The following is a 26,281-nucleotide window of genomic DNA, read 5'->3' as shown; positions in this document are numbered from 1 at the left end:
TTCTTCTTCTTCTTCTTCTTCTTCACTTCTTCTTCTTCTTTATCTTTTCTTCTTCTTCTTCTTCTTCTTCTTTTCTTCTTCCTTCTTCTTTCTTCTTCTTCTTCTTCTTCTTTATTTCTTCTTCTTTATTCTTCTTATTTATTTCTTCTTCTTCTTCTTCTTCTTTCTTCTTCTTTTTTTTTTATTCTTCTTCTTCTTCTTCTTCTTCTTCTTCTTCTTCTTCTTTCTTCTTATTTATTTCTTCTTCTTCTTCTATTTATTTATTCTTCTTCTTTATTTCTTCTTCTTCTTCTTCTTCTTCTTCTTGTTCTTCTTATTTATTACTTCTTCTTCTTCTTCTTCATTTATCTTCTTTATTTCTTCTTCTTCTTCTTCTTTATCTAGTCTTCTTCATCTTTCTTTATTTATTTATTTCTTCTTCTTATTATTTCTTCTTCTTCTTCTTCTTCTTCTATTTTTCTATTTATTTATTTATTATTTATTCTTTTTTATTTATTTATTTTTCTTTTGCTTCTTCTTCTTCTTCTTCTTCTTCTTCTTTCTTCTTCTTCTTCTTCTTCTTCTTCTTCTTCTTCTTTTCCTTCTTCTTCTTCTTCTTCTTCTTCTTGCTTTTTGTTCTTCTTCTTCTTCTTCTTCTTCTTCTTCCTTTTCTTCTTCTTCCTTTTCTTCTTCTTCTTCTTCTTCTTCTTCTTCTTCTTCTTCTTCTTCTTCTTCTTCTTCTTCTTCTTCTTCTTCTTCTTCTTCTTCAGGAAGGGTGACACCGTCTCTTGAAGAGGTGATTGGGGGAGATAAGGAGGGGGTGTTGAGAGGAGGATGATGAGGAAGGAGGGCAGAGACGTTTCGAGTGGGGTCGATGGCCGTGGGGTTTTATTCTTTATGACCTTCCCTCCCCCTCCCCTCCTCTCCCCTCCTCTACCCCCCCCCCTGATTTTGTATGGCCCCCTCCCCATGGGTCATCACTCCATCCCTTTCTCCTTCTCTCTCCTCAGACCAACCCCCTCTCATTCTTCTCCCCATCTTTTCCTTCCCATCTCCCCTTTCTCACACCGTGGACTTCTTTTCACCTCCACATTTCTCTTCTCTCAGTCTGGTCTCGGTCTCTTAGTCTGGTCTCTCGTGGTCTGGTCTGGTCTCTCAATCTGGTCTCTTGGTCTGGTCTCTTAGTCTGGTCTCTTGGTCTGCTCTGGTCTGGTCTTGGTCTCTCGCTCTGGTCTGGTCTAATCTGGTCCTCTGGTTCTGTCTCTCAGTCAGTCTGGTCTCTCGGTCTGCTCACGGTCTGGTCTTGGTCTCTCGCTATGGTCTGGTCTCTCTGGTCTCTCTCGGTCTGGTCTCTCTCCGGTCTGCTCACGGTCTGGTCTCAGTCTGGTCTCTGGTCTGGTCTCTCGGTCTGCTCACGGTCTGGTCTTGGTCTCTCCTTATGGTCTGGTCTCAATCTGGTCTCTCGGTCTCGGTTCTCTCAGTCAGTCTGGTCTCTCGGTCTGGTCTCTACGGTCTGTCTCTCGGTCTGTGGTCTCTCGGTCTGCTCTCTCGGTCTGCTCACGGTCTGGTCTTGGTCTCTCGCTATGGTCTGGTCTCAATCTGATCTCTTGGTCTGGTCTCTCAGTCAGTCTGGTCTCTCGTCTGGTCTCTCGGTCTGGTCTCTCCGGTCTGCTCACGGTCTGGTCTTGGTCTCGCTATGGTCTGGTCTCAATCTGGTCTCTTGGTCTGGTCTCTCAGTCAGTCTGGTCTCTCGGTCTGGTCTCTCGGTCTGCTCACGGTGCGGTCTCGTCTCTCAGCCTGGCCGATTACACATAGTGGGCGCCATCGACCGTGTGAGACCCCAGTACTACCATCAGACCCCCATCAGACCCGCCATCGAACCCGCCCATCGAACCCGCCCATCGAACCCCATCAGACCCCCATCGAACCCCCCATCGAACCCCCATCGAACCCCCATCGAACCCGCCCATCGAACCCGCCCATCGAACCCCACCCATCAGGCCCCATCCGACCCCGCCCATCGGACCCCGCCCCATGGGCCCCGCATCGAACCCGCCCCATCAGACCCCCATCAGACCCCCGGCCCGTGAACCCCCATCGAACCCCCGCCCTCTCGAACCCGCCCCATCGGACCCCGCCCCATCGAACCCCGCCTATCAGACCCTGCCCCCATCGGGCCGCCCCATCGGACCCCGCCCTATCAGACCCCCCCATCGAATCCCCGCCCATCAGACCCCGCCCCATCGAACCCCGCCCATCAGTCCCGCCCATGGGCCCCCCCATCAGACCCCGCCCATCAGACCCCGCCCCATCAGACCCCGCCCCATCAGACCCCCGCCCCATCAGGCCCCCATCGAACCCCGCATCAGACCCCATCAGACCCCCACCATCAGACCCCGCCCTTCGACCACCGCCCATCGAACCCAGCCCCATCAGCCCCTTGCTCCAGACCCCCTATCAGACCCCGCCCATCAGACCCGCCCATTAGACCCCGCATTAGACCCCAACCCGGTGAAAAATTTGAGACCTCTGCCCCATGAAATACGAGAGACATGGAGAGATAAAGAGAAAGTCAGAGAGAGAGAGAGAGGTCAAGGGAAAGTCAAGAGAGAGAGAGAGAAAGTCAGAGAAAATCAAAGAAGAGACATATTTCAGCTGTTGTCAACGAACCACCTCAATAAATTTTCTTCCACACGTCTTCTTCAAACAATAATATTCTGAATTTTGTCTTGAGGTGTTTGTCTTGATGTGTTTTTTATCTTGAGGTGTTTGTTTGTCTTGGGTGTTTTCTCTTGAGGTGTTTTATCTTGATGTGTTGTTTGTCTTAAGGTGTTTGTCTTGATGTGTTTTTTTTCTTGAGGTGTTTGTTTGTCTTAAGGTGTTTCTCTTGAGGTTTTTTTATCTTGAGGTGTTTGTTTGTCTTAAGGTGTTTCTCTTAGGTGTTTTTTATCTTGATGTGTTTGTTTGTCTTGAGGTGTTTCTCTTGAGGTGTTTGTTTATCTTAATGTGTTTGTTTGTCTTAAGGTGTGTTTGTCTTGAGGTGTTTGTCTGATGTATGTGTTTGTCTTGATGTATGTGTTTGTCTTAAGGTGTTTGTCTTGATGTATGTGTTTGTCTTAGGTGTTTGTCTTAAGTGTGTTTGTCTTGAGGTGTTTGTCCTGATGTATTGTATATTTGATGCGTTTGTTTGTCTTGATATGTTTGTTTTATTTTGATGCGTTTGTTTGTGTTGAGGTGTCTTGGCTCTTGTAAAAGGTGTTTGTCTTAAGGTGTTTGTCTTAAGTGTTTGTCTTAGGTGTGTTTGTTTGGAGTTTCTTAAAGTGTTTGTCTTAAGGGTTTGTCTTAGTGTTTGTCTTAAGTGTGTTTGTCTAAGATGTGTTTGTCTTAAGGTGTGTTTGTCTTAAGGTGTTTGTCTTAGTGTGTGTTTGTCCCTAAGATTGTGTGTTTGTTTAAGGTGTGTTTGTCTTAAGGTGTTTGTCTTAAGGTGTTTGTCTTAAGGTGTTTGTCTTAAGGTGTGTTTGTCTTAAGGTGTTTGTCTTAAGGTGATTGTTTTAAGGTGTTTGTCTTAAGGTGTTTGTGTCTTAAGGTGATTGTTTTAAGGTGTGTTTGTCTTAAGGTGTGTTTGTCTTAAGGTGTGTTTGTCTTAAGGTGTTTGTCTTAAGGTGTTTGTCTTAAGGTGATTGTTTTAAGGTGTGTTTGTCTTAAGGTGTGTTTGTTTTAAGGTGTGTTTGTCTAGGTGTGTTTGTCTAAGGTGTGTTTGTCTTAGGTGTTTTGTCTTAAGGTGATTGTTTTAAGGTGTGTTTGTCTAAGGTGTGTTTGTGTAAGGTGTTTGTCTTAAGTGTTTGTCTTAAGTGTTTGTCTTAAGTGGTGTTTTAAGATGTTTGTCTTAAGGTGATTGTTTTAAGGTGTGTTTTCTCAAGTGTTTTGTCTTAAGGTGTTTGTCTTAAGGTGTGTTTGTTTATCTTGGTGTTTGTTTGTCTTAAGGTGTTTCTCTTGAGGTGTTTGTTTTTATCTTGAGGTGTTTGTTTTTTCTTCAAGTTGTTTCTCTTGAGTTTTTGTTTATCTTAATGTGTTTGTTTGTCTTAAGTGTGTTTGTCTTGAGGTGTTTGTCTTGATGTATGTGTTTGTCTTGATGTATGTGTTTGTCTTAAGGTGTTTGTCTTGATGTATGTGTTTGTCTTAAGGTGTTTGTCTTAAGGTGTGTTTGTCTTGAGGTGTTTGTCCTGATGTATTTGTTTTATTTTGATGCGTTTGTTTGTCTTGATATGTTTGTTTATTTTGATGCGTTTTGTTTTGTGTTGAGGTGTTTGTCTTAAGGTGTGTTTGTCTTAAGGTGTTTGTCTTAAAGTGTTTGTCTTAAGGTGTTTGTCTTAAGGTGTGTTTGTCTTAAGGAGTTTGTCTTGAGTGTTTGTCTTAAGGAGTTTGTCTTAAGGTGTAAGAGTATGTTTGTCTAAGGTGTTTGTCTTAAGGTATTTGTCATAAGAGTGTTTATCTTAAGGTGTTTTGTCTTAGGTGTGTTTTTCTTAAAATTGTGTTTTCTTGGAGTGTTTGTCTTGAGTGTTTGTCTTAGGTGTGTTTTGTCTTAGGTGTTTGGCAAGAATGTGTTTGTCTTAGAGTGTTTTGTCTTAAGAGTGTGTTTACAATACTTAAGAGTGTTTGTCTTTAGGTTTGTCTTCATTATTACTTCTGTTTGTCTCCAAGGTGTGTTTGTCTTGAGTGTGTGTTTGTCTTAGGTGTTTGTCTTAAAATTGTTGTCTTAAGTGTGTTTGTCTTAAGTGTTTTGTCTTAAGAGTGTATTTATCTTAAATTATGTTTGTCTTAAGAGTGTTTGTCTTAAAATTGTGTTTGTCTTAAAGTATTTGTCTTAAAATGTTTTATCTTAGAGTATTGTTGTCTTAAAATGTGTTTATCTTAAGAGTGTTTTGTCTTAAAATTATTTATCTTAAAGATTGTTTTATCTTAAGGTATATTTAATGTGAAGTGTGTTTATGTAAGTGTGTGTTTGTCTTAAGGTGTTTATCTTAAAGTATTTAATAACTTAGGTATTGTTTGTCTTAAAAATTGTTTGTCTTAAAATTATTTATCTTAAGAGTATATTTGTCTTAAAGTATTTATCTTAAGTATGTTTGTCCTAAGTATGTTTAATAACTTAAAATTATTTTGTCTTAAGTATTTTATCTTAAATGTTATCTTAAATGTATTTATCTTCAGAGTATATTTACATGTAAAATATTTTAATGTAGTATTTTGTCTAAGAGTATTTATCTTAAAATATTTGTCTTAAGTATTTGTCTTAAAGTATTTATCTTAAAATTATTTGTCTTAGAGTATTTAGCATATAACTTAAAATTATTTGTCTTGGTGTATTTTATGTAAGTATTTATCTTAAAGTATTTGTATATAAATGTATTTATCTTAAGAGTATTTATCTTAGGGTGTGTTTGTCTTAAGGTGTTTGTCTTAAGGTGTTTGTCTTAAGGTGTTTGTCTTAGTGTTTTGTCTTAAAGTGTTTATTAACCAAAATTGTGTTTGTCTTAAGTGTGTTTGTCTTAAGAGTGTGTTGTCTTGAAGTGTTTATCTTAGAGTGTTTGTCTTAGATGTGTTTGTCTTAAGGTGTTTGTCTTAAAATTGTTTATCTTAAAGTGTTTATCTTAAAATTGTGTTTATTAACAAGTGTTGTTTTAATGTGGAGTGTTATCTTAAGAGTATTTATCTTAAAATTATTTATCTTAAATTATTTTATCTTAAGAGTATTTGTCTTCAAGAATTATTTGTCTTTTAAGAGTGTTTGTCTTCCCGAAATTGTGTTTTAACTCTTAGAGTATTTTATCTTAAATTATTTATGTAAAATTAATATTTATCTTAAGAATTATTTGTATCTTAAAGATATGTTTATCTTAAAATTATTTATCTTAAGTGTTATCTTAGATGTTTGTCTTAAGGTGTTTTGTCTTCAAGTATTTATCTTAAAATTATATTTATCTTAAGTGTGTTTGTGGGGTATGTTTGTGTAAGAGTATTTATCTTAAGAGTGTGTTTGTCTTAGGTGTATGTTTGTCTTCAAGTGTTTGTCTTAAAGTGTTTTATGTAAGGTATTTGTCTTAGGTGTGTATTTGTCTTCCAAATTATTTGTCTTAGATATTTTATCTTAAGAGTGTTTGTCTTCAGGTATTATTTGTCTTAAGTGTTTGTCTTAAAAGTGTATTTATCTTAAGTGTTTGTCTTAGAGTGGCATTTATGTAAGGTGTTGTCTTAAGAGTATTTATGTAAGATATATTTGTCTCCAAGTGTGTATGTTTAATATTAGAATATATTTTGTCTTAAATGTTTATCTTAAGGTGTTTGTCTTAAGGTATTGTTTGTCTCTTAAGGTATTTGTCTTAAAGTGTAATATTTTGTCTTAAAGTATTTTTGTCTTTTAAAAATGTATTTTGTCTTAAGTGTTGTCTTAAAATTATTTATCTTAAATGTATGTTTATCTTAGTGTTTGTCTTAAGTGTATTTGTCTAAAATTATATTTTGTCCCTAAGAGTATTTGTCTTGATATTTGTCTTAAAGAGTATTTAATGTAAAATGTTTAATAACAAGTGTATTTTCCTATAAGAGTATGTTTTTCTTAAGTATTTATCTTAAGAGTAATATTTTGTCTTAAAATTATTTATCTTTTAAATATATTTATATAAGTATTTATCTCTTGAAATATATTGTCTTAAATATTTGTCTTTTCCGTGTTTGTCTTATGTGTATTTATCTCAAGTATATTTATCTTAAGTATATTTGTCTTAAGTATTTTATGTAAGTATTTATCTTAAGGTGTTTGTCTTAAGAGTAATGTTTATCTTAAAGAGTGTTTGTTTTAAGTGTATTTATCCCTAAAGTGTGTTTATGTTAGGTGTGTTTGTCTAAAATTGTGTTGTCTTAGGTATGTTTTGTCTTAGAGTAATATTTATCTTAAGTAATATTTATCTTGAGTGTTTGTCTTAAGGTGTATTTATCTTAAGTGTTTGTCTTAAAATTATGTTACACATCTTAAAAGTATGTTTGTCTTAAAATTGTGTTGTCTTAAGAGTATTTTGTCTTAAATTATTTTATCTTAAGTGTGTGTTTATCTTAAGAGTATGTTTATGTAAAATTATTTGTCTTAAAATTATGTGTTTAATATAAAGTATTTTGTCTTAAATTATTTGTCTTAAAATGTTTTGTCTTAAATGTTGTATAGAATATGTTGTCTTCATTATGTTTGTCTTAAAAGAGTAATATTTATCTTAGTGTTTGTCTTAAGAGTATTTTGTCTTAGAGTATTTATCTTAAGGTGTTGTTTGTCTTAGGTGTGTTGTCTTAAGTGTTTGTCTTAGGTGTTTGTCTTAAAGTGTTGTCCTTAAGGTGTTTGTCTTAGAGTGTTTGTCTTAAGGTGTTGTCTTAGGTGTTTGTCTTAAGAGTGTGTTTGTCTTAAGGTGTTTAAATATTTAAGGTGTTGTCTTAAAGGTGTTTGTCTTAAGTCTTGATAACCAGGTGTTTGTCTTAAGGTGTTGTCTTAAGTGTATTTGTCTTGAAGTGTTGTTTGTCTTCTAAGGTGTATTGCTCTTAGGTGTTTTACATCTTAGGTATGTTTTGTCTTAAGAGTGTTTAATGTAGGTGTGTTTAATGTAAGTGTTTATCTTAAAATTGTGTTTGTCTTAAAATTATTGTGCTTAGTGTTTATCCTAAGGTAATGTTTATCTTAAAATTGTTTTGTGTTAAAAGTATTTGTCTTAAGAGTGTGTTTGTCTTAAGGTGTTTGTCTTAAGGTGTGTTTCTTAAAGGTGTTTGTCTTAGAGTGTTTACGTACTTAGGTATTGTTTGTCTTAAAAGTGTGTTTTCTTAAGGTGTTTGTCTTAGATTGTTTGTAACCAAATTGTGTTTGTCTTAAGGTGTTTGTCTTAAGGTGTGTTTGTCTTAAGTGTTTGTCTTAAGAGTGTGTTTTGTCTAAAATTGATGTTTATGTAGGTGTGTTTGTCTTAAGTGTATTTTGTCTTAAAGGTGTTTTTGTCTTCAAATTGTGTTTGTCTTAAAGGTGTATTTTATTAACCAAGGTGTGTTTGTCTTAGGTATGTTTTTCTTAGGTATTTATCTTAAGAGTGTTTGTCTTAAGGTGTTTGTCTTAAGAGTGTTTACAATATTTCAAATTGTTTGTCTTAGGTGTTGTCTTAAGGTGTGTTTTGTCTTAAGATTGTTTGTGTAAAGGTGTTTGTCTTAAGGTGTTTGTCTTAAAGATGTTTGTCTTAAGAGTGTGTTGTCTTAAGGTGTGTTTTCTTAGGTGTTTGTCTTAAAATTGTTTGTCTTAAAATTATTTGTCTTAAAGTATTTTATCTTAAAGGTATTTATCTTAAGTGTTTATCTTAAAAGTGTTTATCTTAGAGTAATATTTTATCTTAAGAGTGTTTATCTTAAAATTATTCTTAGGTATGTTTATGCTTAGAGTGTTTTGTCTTAAATTATTTTATCTTAAGGTATTTTGTCTTCGTTATTTGTCTTAAGAGTATTTATCTTAGAGTATTTATCTTAAGAGTATTTATCTTAAAATTGTGTTTGTCTTAAAGAGTATTATTTGTCTTAAAATTATGTTTATCTTAAGGTGTGTTTTCTTAAGGTGTTTGTCTTAAGGTGTTTGTCTTAAGTGTTTTGTCTTAAGGTGTTTGTCTTGGGTGTTTGTCTTAAAAAGTCATTTGTCTTAAAATTGTTTTGTGTAGGTGTTTGTCTCCAAGGTGTTTGTGTCTTAAGGTGTTTGTCTTCAAAGTGTTTGTCTTAAGGTGTGTTTTTGTCTTAAAATTATTTATCTTAAAATTATTTGTCTTGAGTGTTTATCTTAAAGGTGTTTGTCTTAAATTGTTTATCTTAAATTGTTTGTCTTGAGTGTTTGTCTTAGAGTGTGTTTGTCTTAGGTGTTTTGACTCTTAGGTGTTTATGTTAAGGTATGTTTGTCTTAAGAGTGTTTTATCACCAGAGTATTTTGGCAGCTCTTAAATTATTTGTCTTAAGGTGTTTGTCTTAAAATTGTTTGTCTTAGGTATTTGTCTTGGGTATTTTATCTTAGGTATGTTTATCTTAAGGTGTTTGTCTTAGGTATGTTTATCTTGGTGTTTGTCTTAAGGTATGTTTATCTTCAAGGTGTTTGTCTTGAGTGTTTGTCTTAGGTGTGTTTGTCTTAGGTGTGTTTTCTTAAAATTATTTGTCTTCAGAGTGTTTTTTATCTTAATTGTTTGTCTTAAAGGTGTTTTGTCTTAAGGTGTTTGTCTTAAGTATTATTTGTCTTAAGGTATTTGTCTTAAGTGTTGTCTTAAAATTATTTATCTTAAAATGTATTTACATCTTAAGAGTGTGTTTGTTTAAAATTGTGTTTTCTTAAGTGTTTACATCTTGAGAATATTTAAATGTAAAATATTTGTCTTAAAATTGTGTTTGTCTTAAAATATTTATCTTAAGGTATTTGTCTTAAGTGTATTTGTCTTAAGAGTATTTAATAACCAAGAGTATTTTCTCTTAGGTATGTTTGTCTTAAGTGTTGTCTTAGAGTATTTTGTCTTAAGTATTTGTCTTAAGTTGTTTGTCTTAAGGTGTTTGTCTTAAAGTGTTTGTCTTAGGTGTTTGTCTTAGGTGTGTTTGTCTTGAGTGTTTGTCTTAAGGTGTATTTGTCTTAAAGTGTTTTGTCTTTAGGTGTGTTTGTCTTAAAAGTGTTTAAATGCTTGAGTGTTTGTCTTAAGTGTTTGTCTTAAGGTGTGTTTGTCTTAAGGTGTTGATCTTAAGGTGTGTATTTGTCTTAAGGTGTTTGTCTTAAGTGTGTTTGTCTTAAGAGTGTTGTCTTAAGGTGTTTGTCTTGAGTGTTTGTCTTAAAGATTATTTTTGTCTTAAAATTATTTATCTTAAGAGTATGTTTGTATCTTAAAATTATTTTATGTAGGTAATATTTAATGTAAGTGTTTATCTTAAGTATGTTTATCTTAAGTGTTTATCTTAAAATTGTGTTTAATGTAAGAGTGTATTTATCTTAAAGTGTGTTTAATGCTAAGAATTATGTTTGTCTTAAGGTGTTTGTCTTCAAAGTGTTTGTCTTAAAATTGTGTATTTCTTAGGTATTTTGTCTTAGTGTGTTGTCCTCAGGTATTATTTGTCCTAAGTGTTTGTCTTAAAATTATTTTATGTAAGGTGTTTATCTTAAAGGTGTTTGTCTTAAGAGTGTTTGTCTTAAAAGTGTTTGTGTAAAGTGTGTTTCCTGAGTGTTTAATAACCAAGAGTGTTTATCTTAGAGTATGTGTTTGTCTTAGAGTGTATTTTCTTGAGTGTTTTATCTTAAAGTATTTATCTTAAAATATATTTGTCTTAAAATTATTTTGTCTTAAGTGTTTATCTTAGGTATTTTATCCTTCGTATATTTGTCTTAAAATTATTTATCTTGAGTGTTTATCTTAAATTATGTTGTCTTAAGGTGTATTTTGTCTTAAGTATTTGTCTTTTATAATTATATTTGTCTTAAAGTGTTTGTCTTCAGTGTTTGTCTTAAAATTGTGTTTGTCTTAGAGTGTTTGTCTTAAGGTGTTTGTCTTAAGTGTGTTTGTCTTAGATATTTTGTCTTAAGAGTGTATTTATCTTGGGTGTTTGACATCTTAAGGTGTTTGTCTTAAGTATGTTTGTCTTAGTGTTGTCTTAGAGTGTTTATCTTAGGTATATTTGTCTTAAAATTATTTGTCTTAAAAAGTGTATTTGTCTTAAGAGTGTTTATCTTAAAATTAATATTTGTCTTAAGGTGATTGATAACCAAATTATTATTTGTCTTAAGAGTGATTATCTTAATATGTTTACATCTTAAAGTGTTTATCTTAAAGTGTTTAATATTAAAATTATTTTATCTTAAGAGTGTTTGTCTTTCATTAATTCATCTTTAAATTATTTGTCTTGGGTAATTATCTTAAAATTATTTGTCTTAAGAGTATTTATCTTGAGTAATATTTATCTTAAAATTATTTATCTTAAAGTGTTTTGTCTTAAGGTAATGTTTGTCTTAAGGTGTTGTCTTAAGGTGTTTGTCTTAAAAAATTGTTTGTCTTAAGGTATTTTGTCTTGAAGGTGTGTTTTTGGTTTGTCTTAAGGTGTTTGTCTTAAGGTGTTTGTCTTAAGGTGTTTGTCTTAAGGTGTTTGTCTTGAAGTGTTTGTGTTTCAGCGTTTATTCAGGTTCAAGTGTCAAACTCAACGTTAAGTAAACTGTCAAGTTAAAGCGCCAAGGTCAAGAAGTGGCTTAAACCCAGGAGTCAAGCAGCTTTCGTCAGAGTCAAAATTAGCACGTCAGGAGTCGAAGCCTTTCAAATCAGGAGTCAGAATGGCACCGTCAGGGTCAAATGGCACCGTCAGGAGTCAAGAAACTTTAACCAGAGGTCAAGCACCGTCAGGGTCAAATGGCACCGTCAGGGTCAAGTGGCACCGTCGAGGTCAAAGTGGCACCGTCGAGGTCAAGTGGCACCGTCAGGGAATCCGAAATGGCACCGTCAGGGTCCAAATGGCACCGTCAGGGTGAAAGCACCCGTCAGGGTCTGCAAGCACCGTCAGTCAAGTAACCGTCAGAGGTCAAGTGGCACCGTCTGGGTCAAGAGTAACGTCGGGGTCAAGTGGCACCGTCGGGGTCAAAGTGGCACCGTCAGAGTCAAAAGTAGCACGTCAAGTCAAGTAGCACCGTCAGGTCAAATGCACCGTCAGAGTCAAGTGGCACCGTCAGGTCAAGTGGCACCGTCAAGAGTCAGAGTGGCACCGTCAGAGTCAAAAAGTGGCACCGTCAGGGAATTAAAATGGCACCGTCAGGAGTCAAGTGGCACTATATGAACCATCAAGAACCTCTCTCTCTCTCTCTCTCTCTCTCTCTCTCTCTCTCTCTCTCTCTCTCTCTCTCTCTCTCTCTCTCTCTGACATGACGAAGTTTGCAGGTGGTATACGCCCTTGTTGCACTGATCGCTTACTGGCTAAACCAGTACAGTACATTATCGGCCTTGTTGGGTGAGGGAGAGGAGATGAAGGAGGAAGATAAGGAGAAGGGAGAAGAATGAAATGAAGGAGGGAGAGTTGGAATTTGGGGAGGAAAAAGAGTGGGAGAAAGGAGGGAGGAAGACTGGGGAGAGAAGAGGAGAAAGGAGAATGAGTATACATCTCTCCACCACCTCACCACAACCACCTCCTCCCCCACCACCCCACCCCCTCCACCCCACCCCACCACCCCCCACCACCCCGCCTCACAGCCACCTGTCAAGATAGACTGTGATACGTGTTTCCCAATTGTGGTCTACCTGAACCATCGATTGAGGAGGCAGCACTGGCCTCCCTACCTCACAGAGACCAGCCCCGGCCTCTACACTCCGGGTAGACCAGCGGCAGCCACCTTCCCCAGCCTCCTACCTCACGAGACCAGCCGGGCCTCCTATCATCCGTGGAGACCTCCTCCCTCCCCTCATTGTCACCCCCCTCATCCTCCCTCCCCTCAGCCAGGTAAATATTATATCTCTGTATCCCATCCCTCCTCTCTCCCCTCACTCACTCTCCCCTCCTATACCCTCTCCCATACCCTCACCACACCTGTACAGTTATAATGTATTCTGGTATTAATTTGTTCAGTCAACCTTACCTGTGTTCTGTCTGGACTCCGAAGGCTCCCCTTGGACCTGCTGTGACACCTTAAAGGAGACCAGACCTGATCTAATGACCTTTTACAGAATCATAGCACACCTCTCGTATCTCAGGTGAGCCAGGTAGATAACGAGGTTTTTCTTATATACTAAATATTGGTAGTAAGAATCTTTTAGGAATTGTAAGATGTGTGGGTGGGTGGGTGTGTGGGGGGGGAGGTTTAGTGGGTGTGTGAGTGGGTGGGATGGTTGGGTGTGTGAGTGGGTGGGTGTGTGTGTGTGAGTGTGTGTGTGTGTGAGTGGGGGTGTGTGGGTGGTGTGTGTGTGTGAGTGGGTGGCGAATGGTGTGTGTGTGTGCTGTGTGTGTGTGTGTGGTAGCAATAATAATAATAATAATTAACAGGTTTTATTGAAAGAGCTTGTAGCCAGAAGGCTGAAAATATACAGTTACATATTTGAGAATGGGTTACGAATTACAAATAATATACAAGCTAACATAAGTGACACAAATAAGACATATAATAACTAGATGGGAAAAGCTCAAACTAGTTCATTTCAACATATTGACAGTGCAAAGGAGTAATGTTTACTGAGAGTGAATACACTGATTATTACAAGTTATTGATAATTTTACAATGAAGTTTGGACTGGGCTGTTCTTATAGCGATCAGTTCGTGCGTATGGGCTGGATGCGGTTGTGGTGTCGAACAGCAATTCTCGGACTAGAATCTCAGGTGGTAGTAGGAGCCGGTGTCGAGGATGGTGGAAGCCTAACTACACAAATTTGCAGATGAGGCCGTGGTGATGGTCAGTGAGAGTCAGAAAGGGTCAGTGTGTTGAGCGCTTCTTGATGTGGAGTAGGAAGGGAAGAGAATAATCTTGCATGCCCTCTTGCACTTTTCTAGGTGTTTACGTTGTGTGGCATTTAGGGAGGGAAGACCAGGTGGGAGGCATGGGTGAGGCTTGGGAGTATGAATGTTGTGAAACACTGAGGCTCGTGTGCAGGAACTCCGAGGGACTTAGTCAGCGTGTGGTGGATGGGTGTGTGTGTGTGTGTGTGGTGTGTGTGTGTGTGTGTGTGTCATGTGTGTGTGTGGATGGGTGTGTGTGTGTGTGTGTGTGTGTGTGTGTGTGGTTGGGTGGGTGGGTGGGTGGGTGGGTGGGTGGGTGGGTGGGGGTGGGTGGTGTGTGGGTGGGTGGGTGGGTGAGTGAGTCAGGTTGGTGGTGATGCCCGCTGTACAAGAAAATTATAGTGTGGGAGTCTTTGAGGAATTGAGTGTGGTGGTGGTGGTGGTGGTGGTGGTGGTGGTGGTGGTTGTAGTAGTTGTGGTGGTGGTTGTAGTATTGGTGAGGTGGTGGTGGTGGTAGTTGTGGGTGAGTATGGTAGTAGTAGTAGTAGTGGTAGTTGGGGTGGTTGGTGGTGGTAGTTGTGACGGCGGTGGTTGTGGTTGTGGTGGTGGTGGTGGTGGTGGTGGTTGTAGTTGTGGTGGTGGTGGTTGTAGTTGTGGTGGTGGTGGTAGTTGTGGTGGTGGTGAGTAGTGGTTGGGGTGGTTGGTGGTGGTAGTTGTGACGGTGGTGGTTGTGGTTGTGTGTGGTGGTGGTAGTTGTGGTGGTTGTGGTGAGTTGTGGTGGTGGTTGTAGTTGTGGTGGTTGGTGGTGTGGTAGTTTTGACGGTGGTGGTGGTAGTGGTGGTGGTGGTGGTGGTGGTGGTAGTAGTTGTAGTGGTTGTGGTAGTTGTGGTGGTTGTAGTTAGTTGTGGTGGTGGTTGTAGTTGTTGTGGTGGTGGTGGTAGTTGTGGTGGTTGTGGTAGTTGTGGTGGTGGTGGTAGTTGTGAAGATGGTGGTTCTAGTTGTGGTGGTTGGTGGTAGTTGTGACGGTGGTGGTGGTAGTTGTGACGGTGGTGGATGTGGTTGTGGTGGTTGGTGGTGGTGGTGGTAGTTGTGACGGTGGTGGTGGGGTGAGTAGTTGTGACGGTGGTGGTGGTGGTTGTGACGGTGGTGGTGGTAGTTGTGACAGTGGTGGTGGTAGTTGTGACGGTGGTGGTGGTAGTTGTGACGGTGGTGATGGTGGTTGTGAAGGTGATGGTGTTGGTATTTGTGATGGTGGTGGTGGTGGTGGTAGTTGTGACGGTGGTGGTGGTAGTTGTGACAGTGGTGGTGGTAGTTGTGACGGTAGTGGTGGTAGTTGTGACAGTGGTGGTAGTTGACAGTGGTGGTGGTGTGACTGTGGTGGTGGTGGTGGTAGTTGTGACGGTGGTGGTGGTAGTTGTAACGGTGGTGGTGGTAGTTGTGACAGTTGCGGCGGTGGTAGTTGTGACGGAGGTGGTGGTGGTGGTAGTTGTGACAGTGGTGGTGGTGAGTAGTTGTAACGGTGGTGGTGGTAGTTGTGATGGTGGTGGTGGTAGTTGTGACGGTGGTAGTGGTATTGTGACGGTAGTGATGGTGATAGTTGTGACGGAGGTGGTGGGTGGTAGTTGTGACGGTGGTGGTGGTGGTGGTAGTTGTGACGGTGGTGGTGGTAGTTGTGACGGTGGTGGTGGTAGTTGTGACGGTGGTGGTGGTAGTTGTGACGGTGGTAGTGGTGATTGTGACAAGGTGGTGATGGTAGTGAGTTATGACGAGGTGGTGGTGGTGGTAGTTGTGACAGTGGTGGTGGTAGTTGTGAAGTGGTGGTGGTAGTTGTAACGTGGTGGTGGTAGTTGTGACAGTGGTGGTGGTAGTTGTGACGGTGTTAGTGGTAGTTGTGACGGTGGTGATGGTGATAGTTGTGACGGAGGTGGTGGGTGGTAGTTGTGACGGAGGTGGTGGTGGTGGTAGTTGTGACGGTGGTGGTGGTAGTTGTAACGGTGGTGGTGGTAGTTGTGACGGTGGTGGTGGTAGTTGTGACGGTGGTAGTGGTAGTTGTGACAGTGGTGATGGTGATAGTTGTGACGGAGGTGGTGGTGGTGGTAGTGTATCGAAGAATGATTGTGAGAATCACATTTACTTCTGTATTGCCTCCACATGATATTACACACACACAGTTTTGGATTTTCGATTCATTTAGTTATTTATACATTACTATTTTTACCTAAAATATGTAATAACGATGATGATGATGATGATAATCGTCATCATGATAATAATTATAATAATAATAAAAACGAAAATAATAATAATAATAATAATAATAATAATAATAATAAATCATGATAATTATAATATACTAAAAAAAACGTGTTAGAGTGAATCAATAATTACAAAATGTTAAGTAATTACCATCGAGGTTATAACCAAACCTTAGTTAAGACTTGATGGTACCGTTACCTGTGTGTGTGTGTTCCTGAACACCTACTCAGATGCGTATGCACTTTGGCAGCGAGGTGAATGTCGTAAGACTCGATTCTCTTTCAGCCTGTCCTGGTTCAGCCACACCTCCACCATCCATCAACCTAACGGTACTACCCTCTCTAATGTTACCCACTTTCGGTATCTCGGCTCCACCTGTCCACACTGTAGACATCGATGAAGAGATTCAGCATCGGATCAGATGTGCATCTCAGGCCTTTGGCAGACTCCGTGCCGTGTCTTCAGCTGCAGGGAGCTGAAATTATCTACAAAGCTGGCATGTATATCGAGCAGTGGTCCTAACCCTGCTATATGGCACAGGAGACATGGGTCACATACAGGAGGCACCTCATGGCATGAAATCTTCACCAACGTAGACTACGTTTCATCCTCAAGTTGGCCTGGGAAGACAAGAACAATTGTCAGTATTCTTGCTGACACCAACCGTAGGAGCATCGAGGCTACTATTATTCATGAACAACTACGTTGGACTGGCCATGTTGCCCACATGGACGACAGTAGACTGCCAAAACAGCTACTGATCACCCACCGAATAGACATAAAGCCTGCGGGCAACTGAAAATGTTTGAGACAGTCTCAAGACAAACCTGAAAAGTGCCAAATCGACCCTCACCTGGGAGACGATTATTCCACACCGTAACGCTTGGAGGAGCACCACACAAGGTGTCAAGATTTTCTAGTTGCCCGACTGCAAACCGAGGCGAACAAGCGCCAACGCCGGAAAGACGCCCGGCGCCCTCCGCACTAGATGTAACCCCTCACAGGTACTCTCAGAACGACTCCTGCCGGTCCCGTATCGGCCTCTTTAGTCACCTCAGAACTCACCAACGAAGGTGACATCCTTAATAACTCAAATCAGAAGATCATTGTACCATAGCTGGATGATCGTCATACTCGAGTCCGAATGACAGCAAAGTAATAGAAATAATAAATAATAATAATAATAATTAACGGTTTATTGAAAACATTCTGCAGCCCGAAGGCTGAAAATATACATTAGACAAAAATGACTTATTACATACAAAGACATGGGGTGGGTGGGTCGTTTAACAAAAGCTTTCAATACTGAAAGAAGAAGGAACATGAATTGAACAAAACAAATTATTATAGTTTACAGTTGATGGCCTGGGCTGGTCTCTTTGCTGTTCTGTGTGTGAGGTCACGCTGGCCTCGTGGTTCAGTGAAGGAGGATAGGAGGAAGGAGGGGGAGGAAGTAAGGTATTGAGGAGAGGATAGAAGAGAAGGAAAGGGTAAGGAGGGAAGGAAGGAAAGAGGCGACGGAAGGAAGGAGAGAGGAAGGACGGAGGGGGTAGGGAGGGAAGGAAAGATGTCCTCCCTCCCTTCTTTCCTCCCCTCCCTCCATCCTTACCTCTCTCCCTTCTCGCTTTACCTCCTTCCATCCCTCCCTTTCTCCTTTCCTACCTCCCTTCCTCCCTCCTCACTTTACTCTCCCTTTCCCATCCCTCCCTCCCCCACCTTCCTCCTTCCTTCCCACCCCTTCTCATCTACCTCCCTCCTCCCCTCCCTCCCTCCCCCTCCTTCCCTTCCTCCTCCTCCTCCTTTCCACCTCCCTCCCTTCCCCTCCTCCTCCCTTCCTCCCTCCTCCTCCCTCCTCCTCCTCCTCCCTCCCCCCCTCCCTCCCTCCCTCCCTCCCTCCCTCCCTCTCCCTCCCTCCCTCCCTCCCTCCCCCTCCCCCTCCTCCCCCCTCCTCCCTCCTCCCTCCTCCTCCCTCCTCCTCCTCCCTCCCTCCCCCTCCCTCCTCCCTCCCTCCCTCCTCCCCTCCTCCCTCCTCCTTCCTCCCTTCCTCCTTTTTATAATGTTTATATACTATATATATATATATATATATATATATATATATATATATATATATATATATATATATATATATATATATATATAAACAACAAAGACAGTGTGGCTATGAATTATTATGATGGGGGGTTACCTCACCTGACGTTGCAATGCTGACGCTACACCTTTTAACGCTACACTGCTGACACTACACTGCTTGACGCTACTAATGCCAGGCTAGACGATCGTGCCACAAGAGCCGCCACTCAGTACTGTAGTGTTAGGCGCCTCTAGTTCCACGCCATTAATATTGTGGCGTCAGTCAGCTCCATCGTCATCCACCGCCTGGCGTTCTCGTCCACTCAGAAGCATTGTTACGTCTAGCGAAGTCACGTGTGGCGTATATTTTAGGCCTGGGTTCTGTTTTTACTGGTACCGATTTGTTGGTTTGTGTGCAGTATGAGGGTAGGTTACTTACCTCACACACACACACACACATATATATATATATATATATATATATATATATATATATATATATATATATATATATATATATATATATATATATATATATATATATATATATATATATATATATATATATATATATATATATATATATATATATATATAATATGGATGCCCCGTGTAACGAGGATGGCTGACCCAAAGGCCACCTTGGCGTGAATTTGTTTAGGTGTAGAAGCTGTCGCCAACACGACAACCACACCCTGAGTTAACGAGCTGCATGACCCAGTGTTTATAGAAGCTGTCGCCAACACGACAACCACACTGAGTTAACGAGCTGCATGACCCAGTGTTTAAGGTGTAGGCTGTCGCCAACACAACAACCACACCCTGAGTTAACGAGCTGCATGACCCAGTGGTGGAATATTCCGAAAAGACCGACAACTCGCCACCTGCACTGGCGAACCATCACCCCAAACACGATTAACATCCAGGTTCCACAATTGCTGGGTAGACAGAGGCAAGTGGCGTAAAGAAACTTGCCCAGTTTCACCCTGCCGAGGATCGAACCCGGGTACACTCACTTGCGAGGCGAGCATGCTGACCATTACAGCGCAGGTCGTCAAAACATACATATTTACATACATACTATTTTGCTGTCACTTGGAATCGAGTGTGACGATCATTCAGCTATGACGCAATGATATAAGTTATTTGGGATGTCATCTAGGTTGGTGATTTCTGAGGTGACTAGAGAGGCCGATACGAGACCAGCAGAATCGTTCACAGATGTTGCACATGTGGAGGGCTGCATCTAGTGAGGGAGGGGCGGCGGTAGTGTCTTTCTGGCGTCGACGCTTGTCTGCTGTAGTTGCCACATTCTGACCGGTCTCCCTTGTTCTTAAAAATATTGACGATGGAGGCGTCTTGAAGAGCTTGGGGTATTTCCTCCTTTTCACATATATTCTTCAGGAGAGAGGGCTGGAAGCAGAGGTCCTCCTGCTTTATACAGCCAGAAGAACACAGATACAGAGGATAATAATAATAATATTAACATGGCTGAGCCAGTTGAGAACCTGAGCTCTTTTGTGAGGCACCTGATATATACTGTACATTTATCTCAAGGAAGTATTATGTAACATTTAGTATCATCTAGAATAGTACAATAGCATGGTGGTAATAAGAACATCTCATAATGTTACCACGGTTATCACTTCAATATTTACTTATTTGATTTGATTTTTCATTTATGTTATGAGTATATACATATTTTACAGTGGAGTTGATATACATAAATATGATAAGGAGGGAAGCAGTACAACATGGGTTGTGGTATAGGAACAAGAGGACAGAGCTGTCAGGATTATGTCTAGTTGGCAAATATATTTATTGCAATGGTATTTTCTTTCTTCTACATGACAATTTATGATGTAATGGTTTTGGTGGTACAATGTACAGAATATAAAGTAGGTATTACAAGAATATTAATACTTAGCAAACAGATATTTTTGAGATGATTTAAAGGAAGGAAGCGTAGTCTTTATGGATGGGGTAAGTTGTTCCACACCTTCACACCGTGATATTTTATGGAGGTCTGGGACTGAGAGAAGCTCTGGGTGTCTTAAGTTGTATATCTGATTCGTCCAGAACTGAAATAATTATTGCCACTCAAGTGATTGACAAAATTGTAAACAAATATGGCACAACAGTAGGTGTCATATCTGAGGTGGGTCAGCTCTGTGCTGAGGACCTGCTGGGTAGTCAGGACATCCATATCGGTGTTTCAATTGAGCAGCAAATGGTAGTGCTGTTTCACCACTGAAGGATGCCATCTTGTCTTTAATTAGGGAATTACAGTCGGATGAGCGGAGGTGGCTGCTGCGAGTCATTGTCCATGAAATGTTTTAGTGGAATTGAAAATTTCGCACATCTTGTGTTGATCTGCAAAATTTGTGTTTCACATGCTTTATTTTTAGCAGTCATTCTTTAGACTGTCAAGTTCCTGCTGGGTCGCAACTTTCTTCTTGCGGAAGGTATGAACTTTCGTCCGAGACTGAGGGCTGTTCTGTTAGTCAATTAAAGCAGCACGTTTATCATCGACGAGTACATTGATTTCTGAGTCATTTTATCAAACCAGTCCTTAACACTAATATAATGCTGCCACACTAGACGCATTACACCACTTGTGTGCGTAACACACGTTACAAAGATCCCCAGTGTGTAATATAATAATAATATAATTAACGGTTTATTGAAAGAGCATGCAGCGGAGCTGAAAATATACAGTTGTTATTAATTAGAATACTTTAAGACAAATAATATACAAGTAAACATAAGTGACACAAATATGATATACTGTGGGGAGGGGGTACAGGTTTATGAAACAAGGTTAAGCTGCTGTAGTTTTATTTGTATCATTAGAGACAGCTTTCTAATCGAGATAAAGGAGATGCCTAAGGTACTGGGGGTCGTGGTTCAGGAGTACCAAACCCCGGGCTGAGGCTCAACCACGGGATGGGCTATGCCTGCGGCTGCCATCTTTCTGCGATGAATATTGCGAAGGCGATGAAGGAGTTGCCGTAAAGACATGCGGTGACGAGGTTTGCTCCATGGCCTGGTAGGCGATGTCTGAAATTTCTGAGTGATCCCCGGGTGCTTTGACCATCTCTGACAGCACATACCCATACGAGTAGGTGTCCGAGATACTGGTGCTGTCCAAGCCCATGCACACCTCAGGCCATCCAGGGTATTTGTCGTGCTCGGCGGTGCAAGCGATATTCTCATTAGCATAACAAGATAAACCCAGATCTATTATACTAACATATGGGTTGGATGGTGGACCGGATACGAGGATGTTGTCTGGCTTAGATCGTTATGGACAGCCCGGTTTGTTAAATTCGTAGAGCTTTTCTCCGATCCTTATAGCCAAGTCTGTCAGATCATATTGCATGAGCAGTTCATGATCTAGCAAGATGTCATCCAGTGAAAGGCGGCCTTTGTACGACTGAAGGATTGCTGGTGGGCAATCGCAGAATCGGATCACTTTTGGTGTTCCTCCAGCCCCGTTTAATGGATCATCATCTTTGTTTCTTCCCAGAAATCGTTCAGGTTTTACCCGTATCTCAGGGCCAACTTAGCACGGCTTCCTTACCATGCCAAGGAACAAGGAAGGCGGTGCCTGATGTTCCAGAGCCGAGCTCATTGATATTCTGATTGACGAGGAATACCACGTCGTCGTCGTAAATTCGTCGCACAGGGGACATTTTTTACTTTTTTATTTTATTGTTTTGTCTTAGAGAACAACACACCTCAACTTTCAATTTGAGGAGTTGAGAAATATAGTAAAGGGTGTGGTGATTATAGTGACGGTAATAATGTAGAAGAGGTGTTATGGTGAAGATTTAGTACTAGTGTTATAGTGAAGATGTAATACTAGTGTTGTAGTGAAGATTTAGTACTAGTGTTGTAGTGAAGATTTAGTACTAGTGTTGTAGTGAAGATGTATTACTAGTGTTGTAGTGAAGATTTAGTACTGGTGTTGTAGTGAAGATGTAGTACAAGTGTTGTAGTGAAGATTTAGTACTGGTGTTGTAGTGAAGATTTAGTACTACTGTTGTAGTGAAGATTTAGTACAAGTGTTAAAGTGAAGATTTAGTACAAGTGTTGTAGTGAAGATTTAGTATGTGTTGTAGTGAAGATTTAGTACTGGTGTTGTAGTGAAGATTTAGTACTACTGTTGTAGTGAAGATTTAGTACTGGTGTTGTAGTGAAGATTTAGTACAAGTGTTAAAGTGAAGATTTAGTACTAGTGTTGTAGTGAAGATTTAGTACTGGTGTTGTAGTGAAGATTTAGTACTAGTGTTGTAGTGAAGATTTAGTACTAGTGTTAAAGTGAAGATTTAGTACTAGTGTTGTAGTGAAGATTTAGTACTGGTGTTGTAGTGAAGATTTAGTACAAGTGTTGTAGTGAAGATTTAGTACTAGTGTTAAAGTGAAGATTTAGTACTAGTGTTGTAGTGAAGATGTATTACTAGTGTTAAAGTGAAGATTTAGTACTAGTGATGTAGTGAAGATGTATTACTAGTGTTAAAGTGAAGATTTAGTACTAGTGTTGTAGTGAAGATTTAGTACTAGTGTTGTAGTGAAGATTTAGTACTGGTGTTGTAGTGAAGATTTAGTACTAGTGTTAAAGTGAAGATTTAGTACTGGTGTTGTAGTGAAGATTTAGTACTAGTGTTGTAGTGAAGATTTAGTACTAGTGTTGTAGTGAAGATGTATTACTAGTGTTAAAGTGAAGATTTAGTACTGGTGTTGTAGTGAAGATTTAGTACTGGTGTTGTAGTGACGATTTAGTACTAGTGTTGTAGTGAAGATGTATTACTAGTGTTAAAGTGAAGATTTAGTACTAGTGTTGTAGTGAAGATGTATTACTAGTGTTAAAGTGAAGATTTAGTACTGGTGTTGTAGTGAAGATTTAGTACTAGTGTTGTAGTGAAGATGTATTACTAGTGTTAAAGTGAAGATTTAGTACTAGTGTTGTAGTGAAGATTTAGTACTAGTGTTAAAGTGAAGATTTAGTACTAGTGTTGTAGTGAAGATGTAGTACTAGTGTTAAAGTGAAGATTTAGTACTAGTGTTGTAGTGAAGATGTAGTACTATAGAGCGTTTCTTCTCAGCTGGAAAAGATGCCCTGCCCTTCCAAGAGTTACAGCTGATTGGCTGTGGAAACCTGTCCGATTTTGTCCTGAAGTAATGATGTATTTCAAATGAGTTTATTCATAATCGTTGGGATGACCGTTTCTGACGAGGAAGATATTTGCGAAATCATATAAAGATACATATATTCATTATTTCAAACATGAGCACGTGGGAAGTTTATCAGAAGTATATACATGAATTAACTGCTAAACTCGGGTAGCAAATTTACGCCTTCGGAGGAAGCACTTAATATATACTTATTTTTACCAATAAGGCATAATAAGACAAATTATGTATCAGTAATACTACATTATGCAAAACCAACATTTTTAAAAGATCAGAATCACATTGAAATATTACACGACCGTCAACAGAGGCGGGAAATATGACAGCGAACTTCATATGGTTCGGCATCGGTATTCAATTGTTTTCGTTTTATGCCCAATTTGGGATAGCCGGACAGGTATAATGTTTACTTATCAACACAGGTGAGTGAAGTGTTGTTGACTTGAGGTACTGAAGTAAATGCTGAGGTTACCGTAGTAGTAGTAGTAGTGACAGAAGAACGTACCGGGAAAGGTGAATGAGTGGGTTAGGAAATCCAAGCTTTGTCTGAGATTGCTAACACAGAGTCACATGCGGCTTTTGCGGCAATTCAACCATGGAGTCGAGCATCGCTGGAACTACCTGATGCGCACTATCCCTGATATCGGACCCTCCTCCACCCTCTGGAAGAAGCTATTAGCGTCAATTTCATTCCCAAATTAGTGAAACATCTTCACTTTAACCCAGCAGAAAGATCAATCCTTGCACTACCACCGAGACTAGGAGGAATGGGATTGACCAATCCAGAGGAGATTGCTGCCACCGAACATCAAAACTCAGTTAAGCTCACGGCAGCCCTCACTGACCACCCTCACTGACTACATAATAGCTCAGAATGCAACAGGCAAGGTGGATACCAGCGAGAAACAAGATTCGACCATTACGACAGAATGACAGCACGGCCAGTGATAAGTTGCAGCAACTGATGCTGCAAGTACCAGAGAGTTTGAAGAAAAAGTAGCTATAGCAGGAGGTGGGCGCCTGGAACTGGTTACCTATGTTACCGATAAGGGCAAATGGTTTCAGTCTCAATAAACAAGAATTTACAGATGCCAATGCCAGTAGAAGGTTTACCTCCCAATGCATGTGTGGCTCTTCCTATGACGTCGATCACGCCATGGTGCAAGAAAGGGCGTCGTATGCATGAGGCATGACGAAGTAAAGGATCTAACAGCAAATATGTTGAAGGAAATCTGTCATGATGTTAGGTAGAACCGACCCTTCCATTGGACAGTGAGAATTTCCAACATGAGACTTCAAACACTTCCAACAAACCTGTGTTGACGTCAGTGCTCGAGGATTTTAGACACTGGACAAGCCTTCTTCGACATCAAGATGTTTGACCTTATGGCTGCATGTCACTAACTTAGCTCTCGATGCTGCGGGAGGAACGAGAACGACAAGATAAGTGCATACAGGGAGAGAATCAGAACGTTGATCAAGGCAGTTCACTCCTCTCGTGTTCACAACCCTGGTGGATGTGACCAAGTGCAAGATGCCCCTACACCAGACTCCGGAGGTGCTATCCGAACAGAAGCAGCAGCCCAGAAGTTATGTTACAGCCTGGATGAGATGTCAACTGTCCTCTCTCTCATTAGGTCTGCTTTGCTCTGCCTCAGGGAAGAGAGCATCGGCCCCAATGACAACAGTTGCAGATATTGACTACGACGCAACAGTCACTGAATGCCACATAGATCTGCAGCTCAACTAGCTCAACACAGCTTGGATAGCTACTTGTATTAGGATATTTAATATTAAGGTAATAAAATGCGAAGGTGTGGCTGGGGGAGACTGGAGGCCACGTTAATGTAGTAACAGAAGTAGTAGGTGAAGAAGAACGAAGTCCTGTACTCTGTGCTATCGAGTCACTGCCAGCAACCACTCAGAACAATGTTTGGAATGTGTGTGTGTGTGTGGGGGGCAGCTACTAAAAGGGTCACACTCTCATCTCCTCCTCTGGCTTTTTACACCTGAATCTCTCTTCACGCTGTACAGTAATAAAGTTCTTTTGTGTTAATGGAGCCTGACGTGTGTGGTGCTGTAATTACCTGGAGGAGGATCATTTAACAAGTCATTACAGAACAGTTTTAGCACAAAGAGTGAGATTGACAAGTGAACACAAGTTGATGATCGTTACAATAGAATTTGGATCTTTGTTGGTATCAACAACAATTCTCGGCCGAGGATCTCAAGGTGGGAGCAGGAGACGGTATATCGAGGATGGTGCGGAAGTTTTCTCACCAAAACTGATAGATGGGATTACATGGTGATGACCAGAGAAATTGAGAGGGTCAATGTGTTAGTGCCTCCTCATATGTGGTATGAGAGAGGAGAATTCAAACCCACTACTTGCTTTTGCCTCCTGTACTAAAACCTCGTGTAATTAAGAAAGATAAGAGCAGGGAAAGCGTGAGTGACGATGAGAGGTATTGGGGTCTGATGACTTTGACGTTGGTGTAATATATATGAAATCCTCCAACAAAGGTCTTGGCTTCAATGTGATGACCAACAACCTGCGAAGAGAGAGAGAGTGGGGGCAGGCAGCGACCCCCCACTCCATCACCATCGCCCGGCCTTCTATTTTCATCAGATGTATATTATTTGTACTACAAGTATCTACGAGCACAGACACAAGACGTGTCGCGGCCAGTCAAGGTGTGTGCTCTCTCTCTCTCTCTCTCTCTCCTCTCTCTCTCTCTCTCTCTACCCTCTCTCTCTCATTTGCATATTTTTGAGGTGCAAGGTGTATAGGTATAGGTGTAAATATGTTCCCCCACGTCACACTACACTAACACCTCGCTACCCCACCCTCTGTGGTATCGAGCCACGCCTTCCACCAGTGTGAGGTGTAAAGTGCTAACTGCGTTCAGTGTAGGAGTTGTGGGGTGTAGCCTGTTTTCACATGCAGCACCTCCACACCAGTTAGTTTACACACTAGAGTTGGTAATTTATCAGTGGTATGCCAACCTCATAATTCACACCACTGCCTCCCTCTACTTCTCTTTTCATAAAGTCTCCCCCCTCCTGCTCCCCCCTCCTCCTCTGCCCCCCCCCTCCCTCCCCCACCACGCGCCAGCTCTCCATGGAAATTTGTGAGAGAGATGTTCCCCACAAGCCCTTATGTTCTCTCTGTCTCCTCTTCCTTTCTTCCTTCCTTCCACCTTTACCTTCCTTCACCCCCCTCCTTCTTCCCTTCTCCTTCTTTCTCGCCTCTCACTTCCTCTCCCTCTCCTTCCTCCCTCTCCC

At 40.3% G+C, this 26,281-nt stretch overlaps 1 protein-coding gene across 1 annotated transcript; it reads left to right on the top strand.

Annotated features, from left to right (window-relative positions):
- The first annotated feature begins 1,675 nt into the window (after positions 1-1,675).
- Positions 1,676-2,467, top strand: LOC121859017 (proline-rich extensin-like protein EPR1). Its single transcript, XM_042355680.1, has one exon. It carries the CDS (start codon positions 1,676-1,678, stop codon positions 2,465-2,467), a length of 792 nt encoding a protein of 263 aa, XP_042211614.1.
- The last annotated feature ends 23,814 nt before the right edge of the window (positions 2,468-26,281 follow it).

Source organism: Homarus americanus, unplaced genomic scaffold (assembly GCF_018991925.1).
Source record: "Homarus americanus isolate GMGI-L3 unplaced genomic scaffold, GMGI_Hamer_2.0 scaffold4658, whole genome shotgun sequence".
Taxonomy (NCBI): Eukaryota; Metazoa; Arthropoda; class Malacostraca; order Decapoda; family Nephropidae; genus Homarus; species Homarus americanus.
The sequence above is the reverse complement of the archived record's forward strand: the minus strand, read 5'-3'. Positions and strand labels throughout refer to the sequence as shown.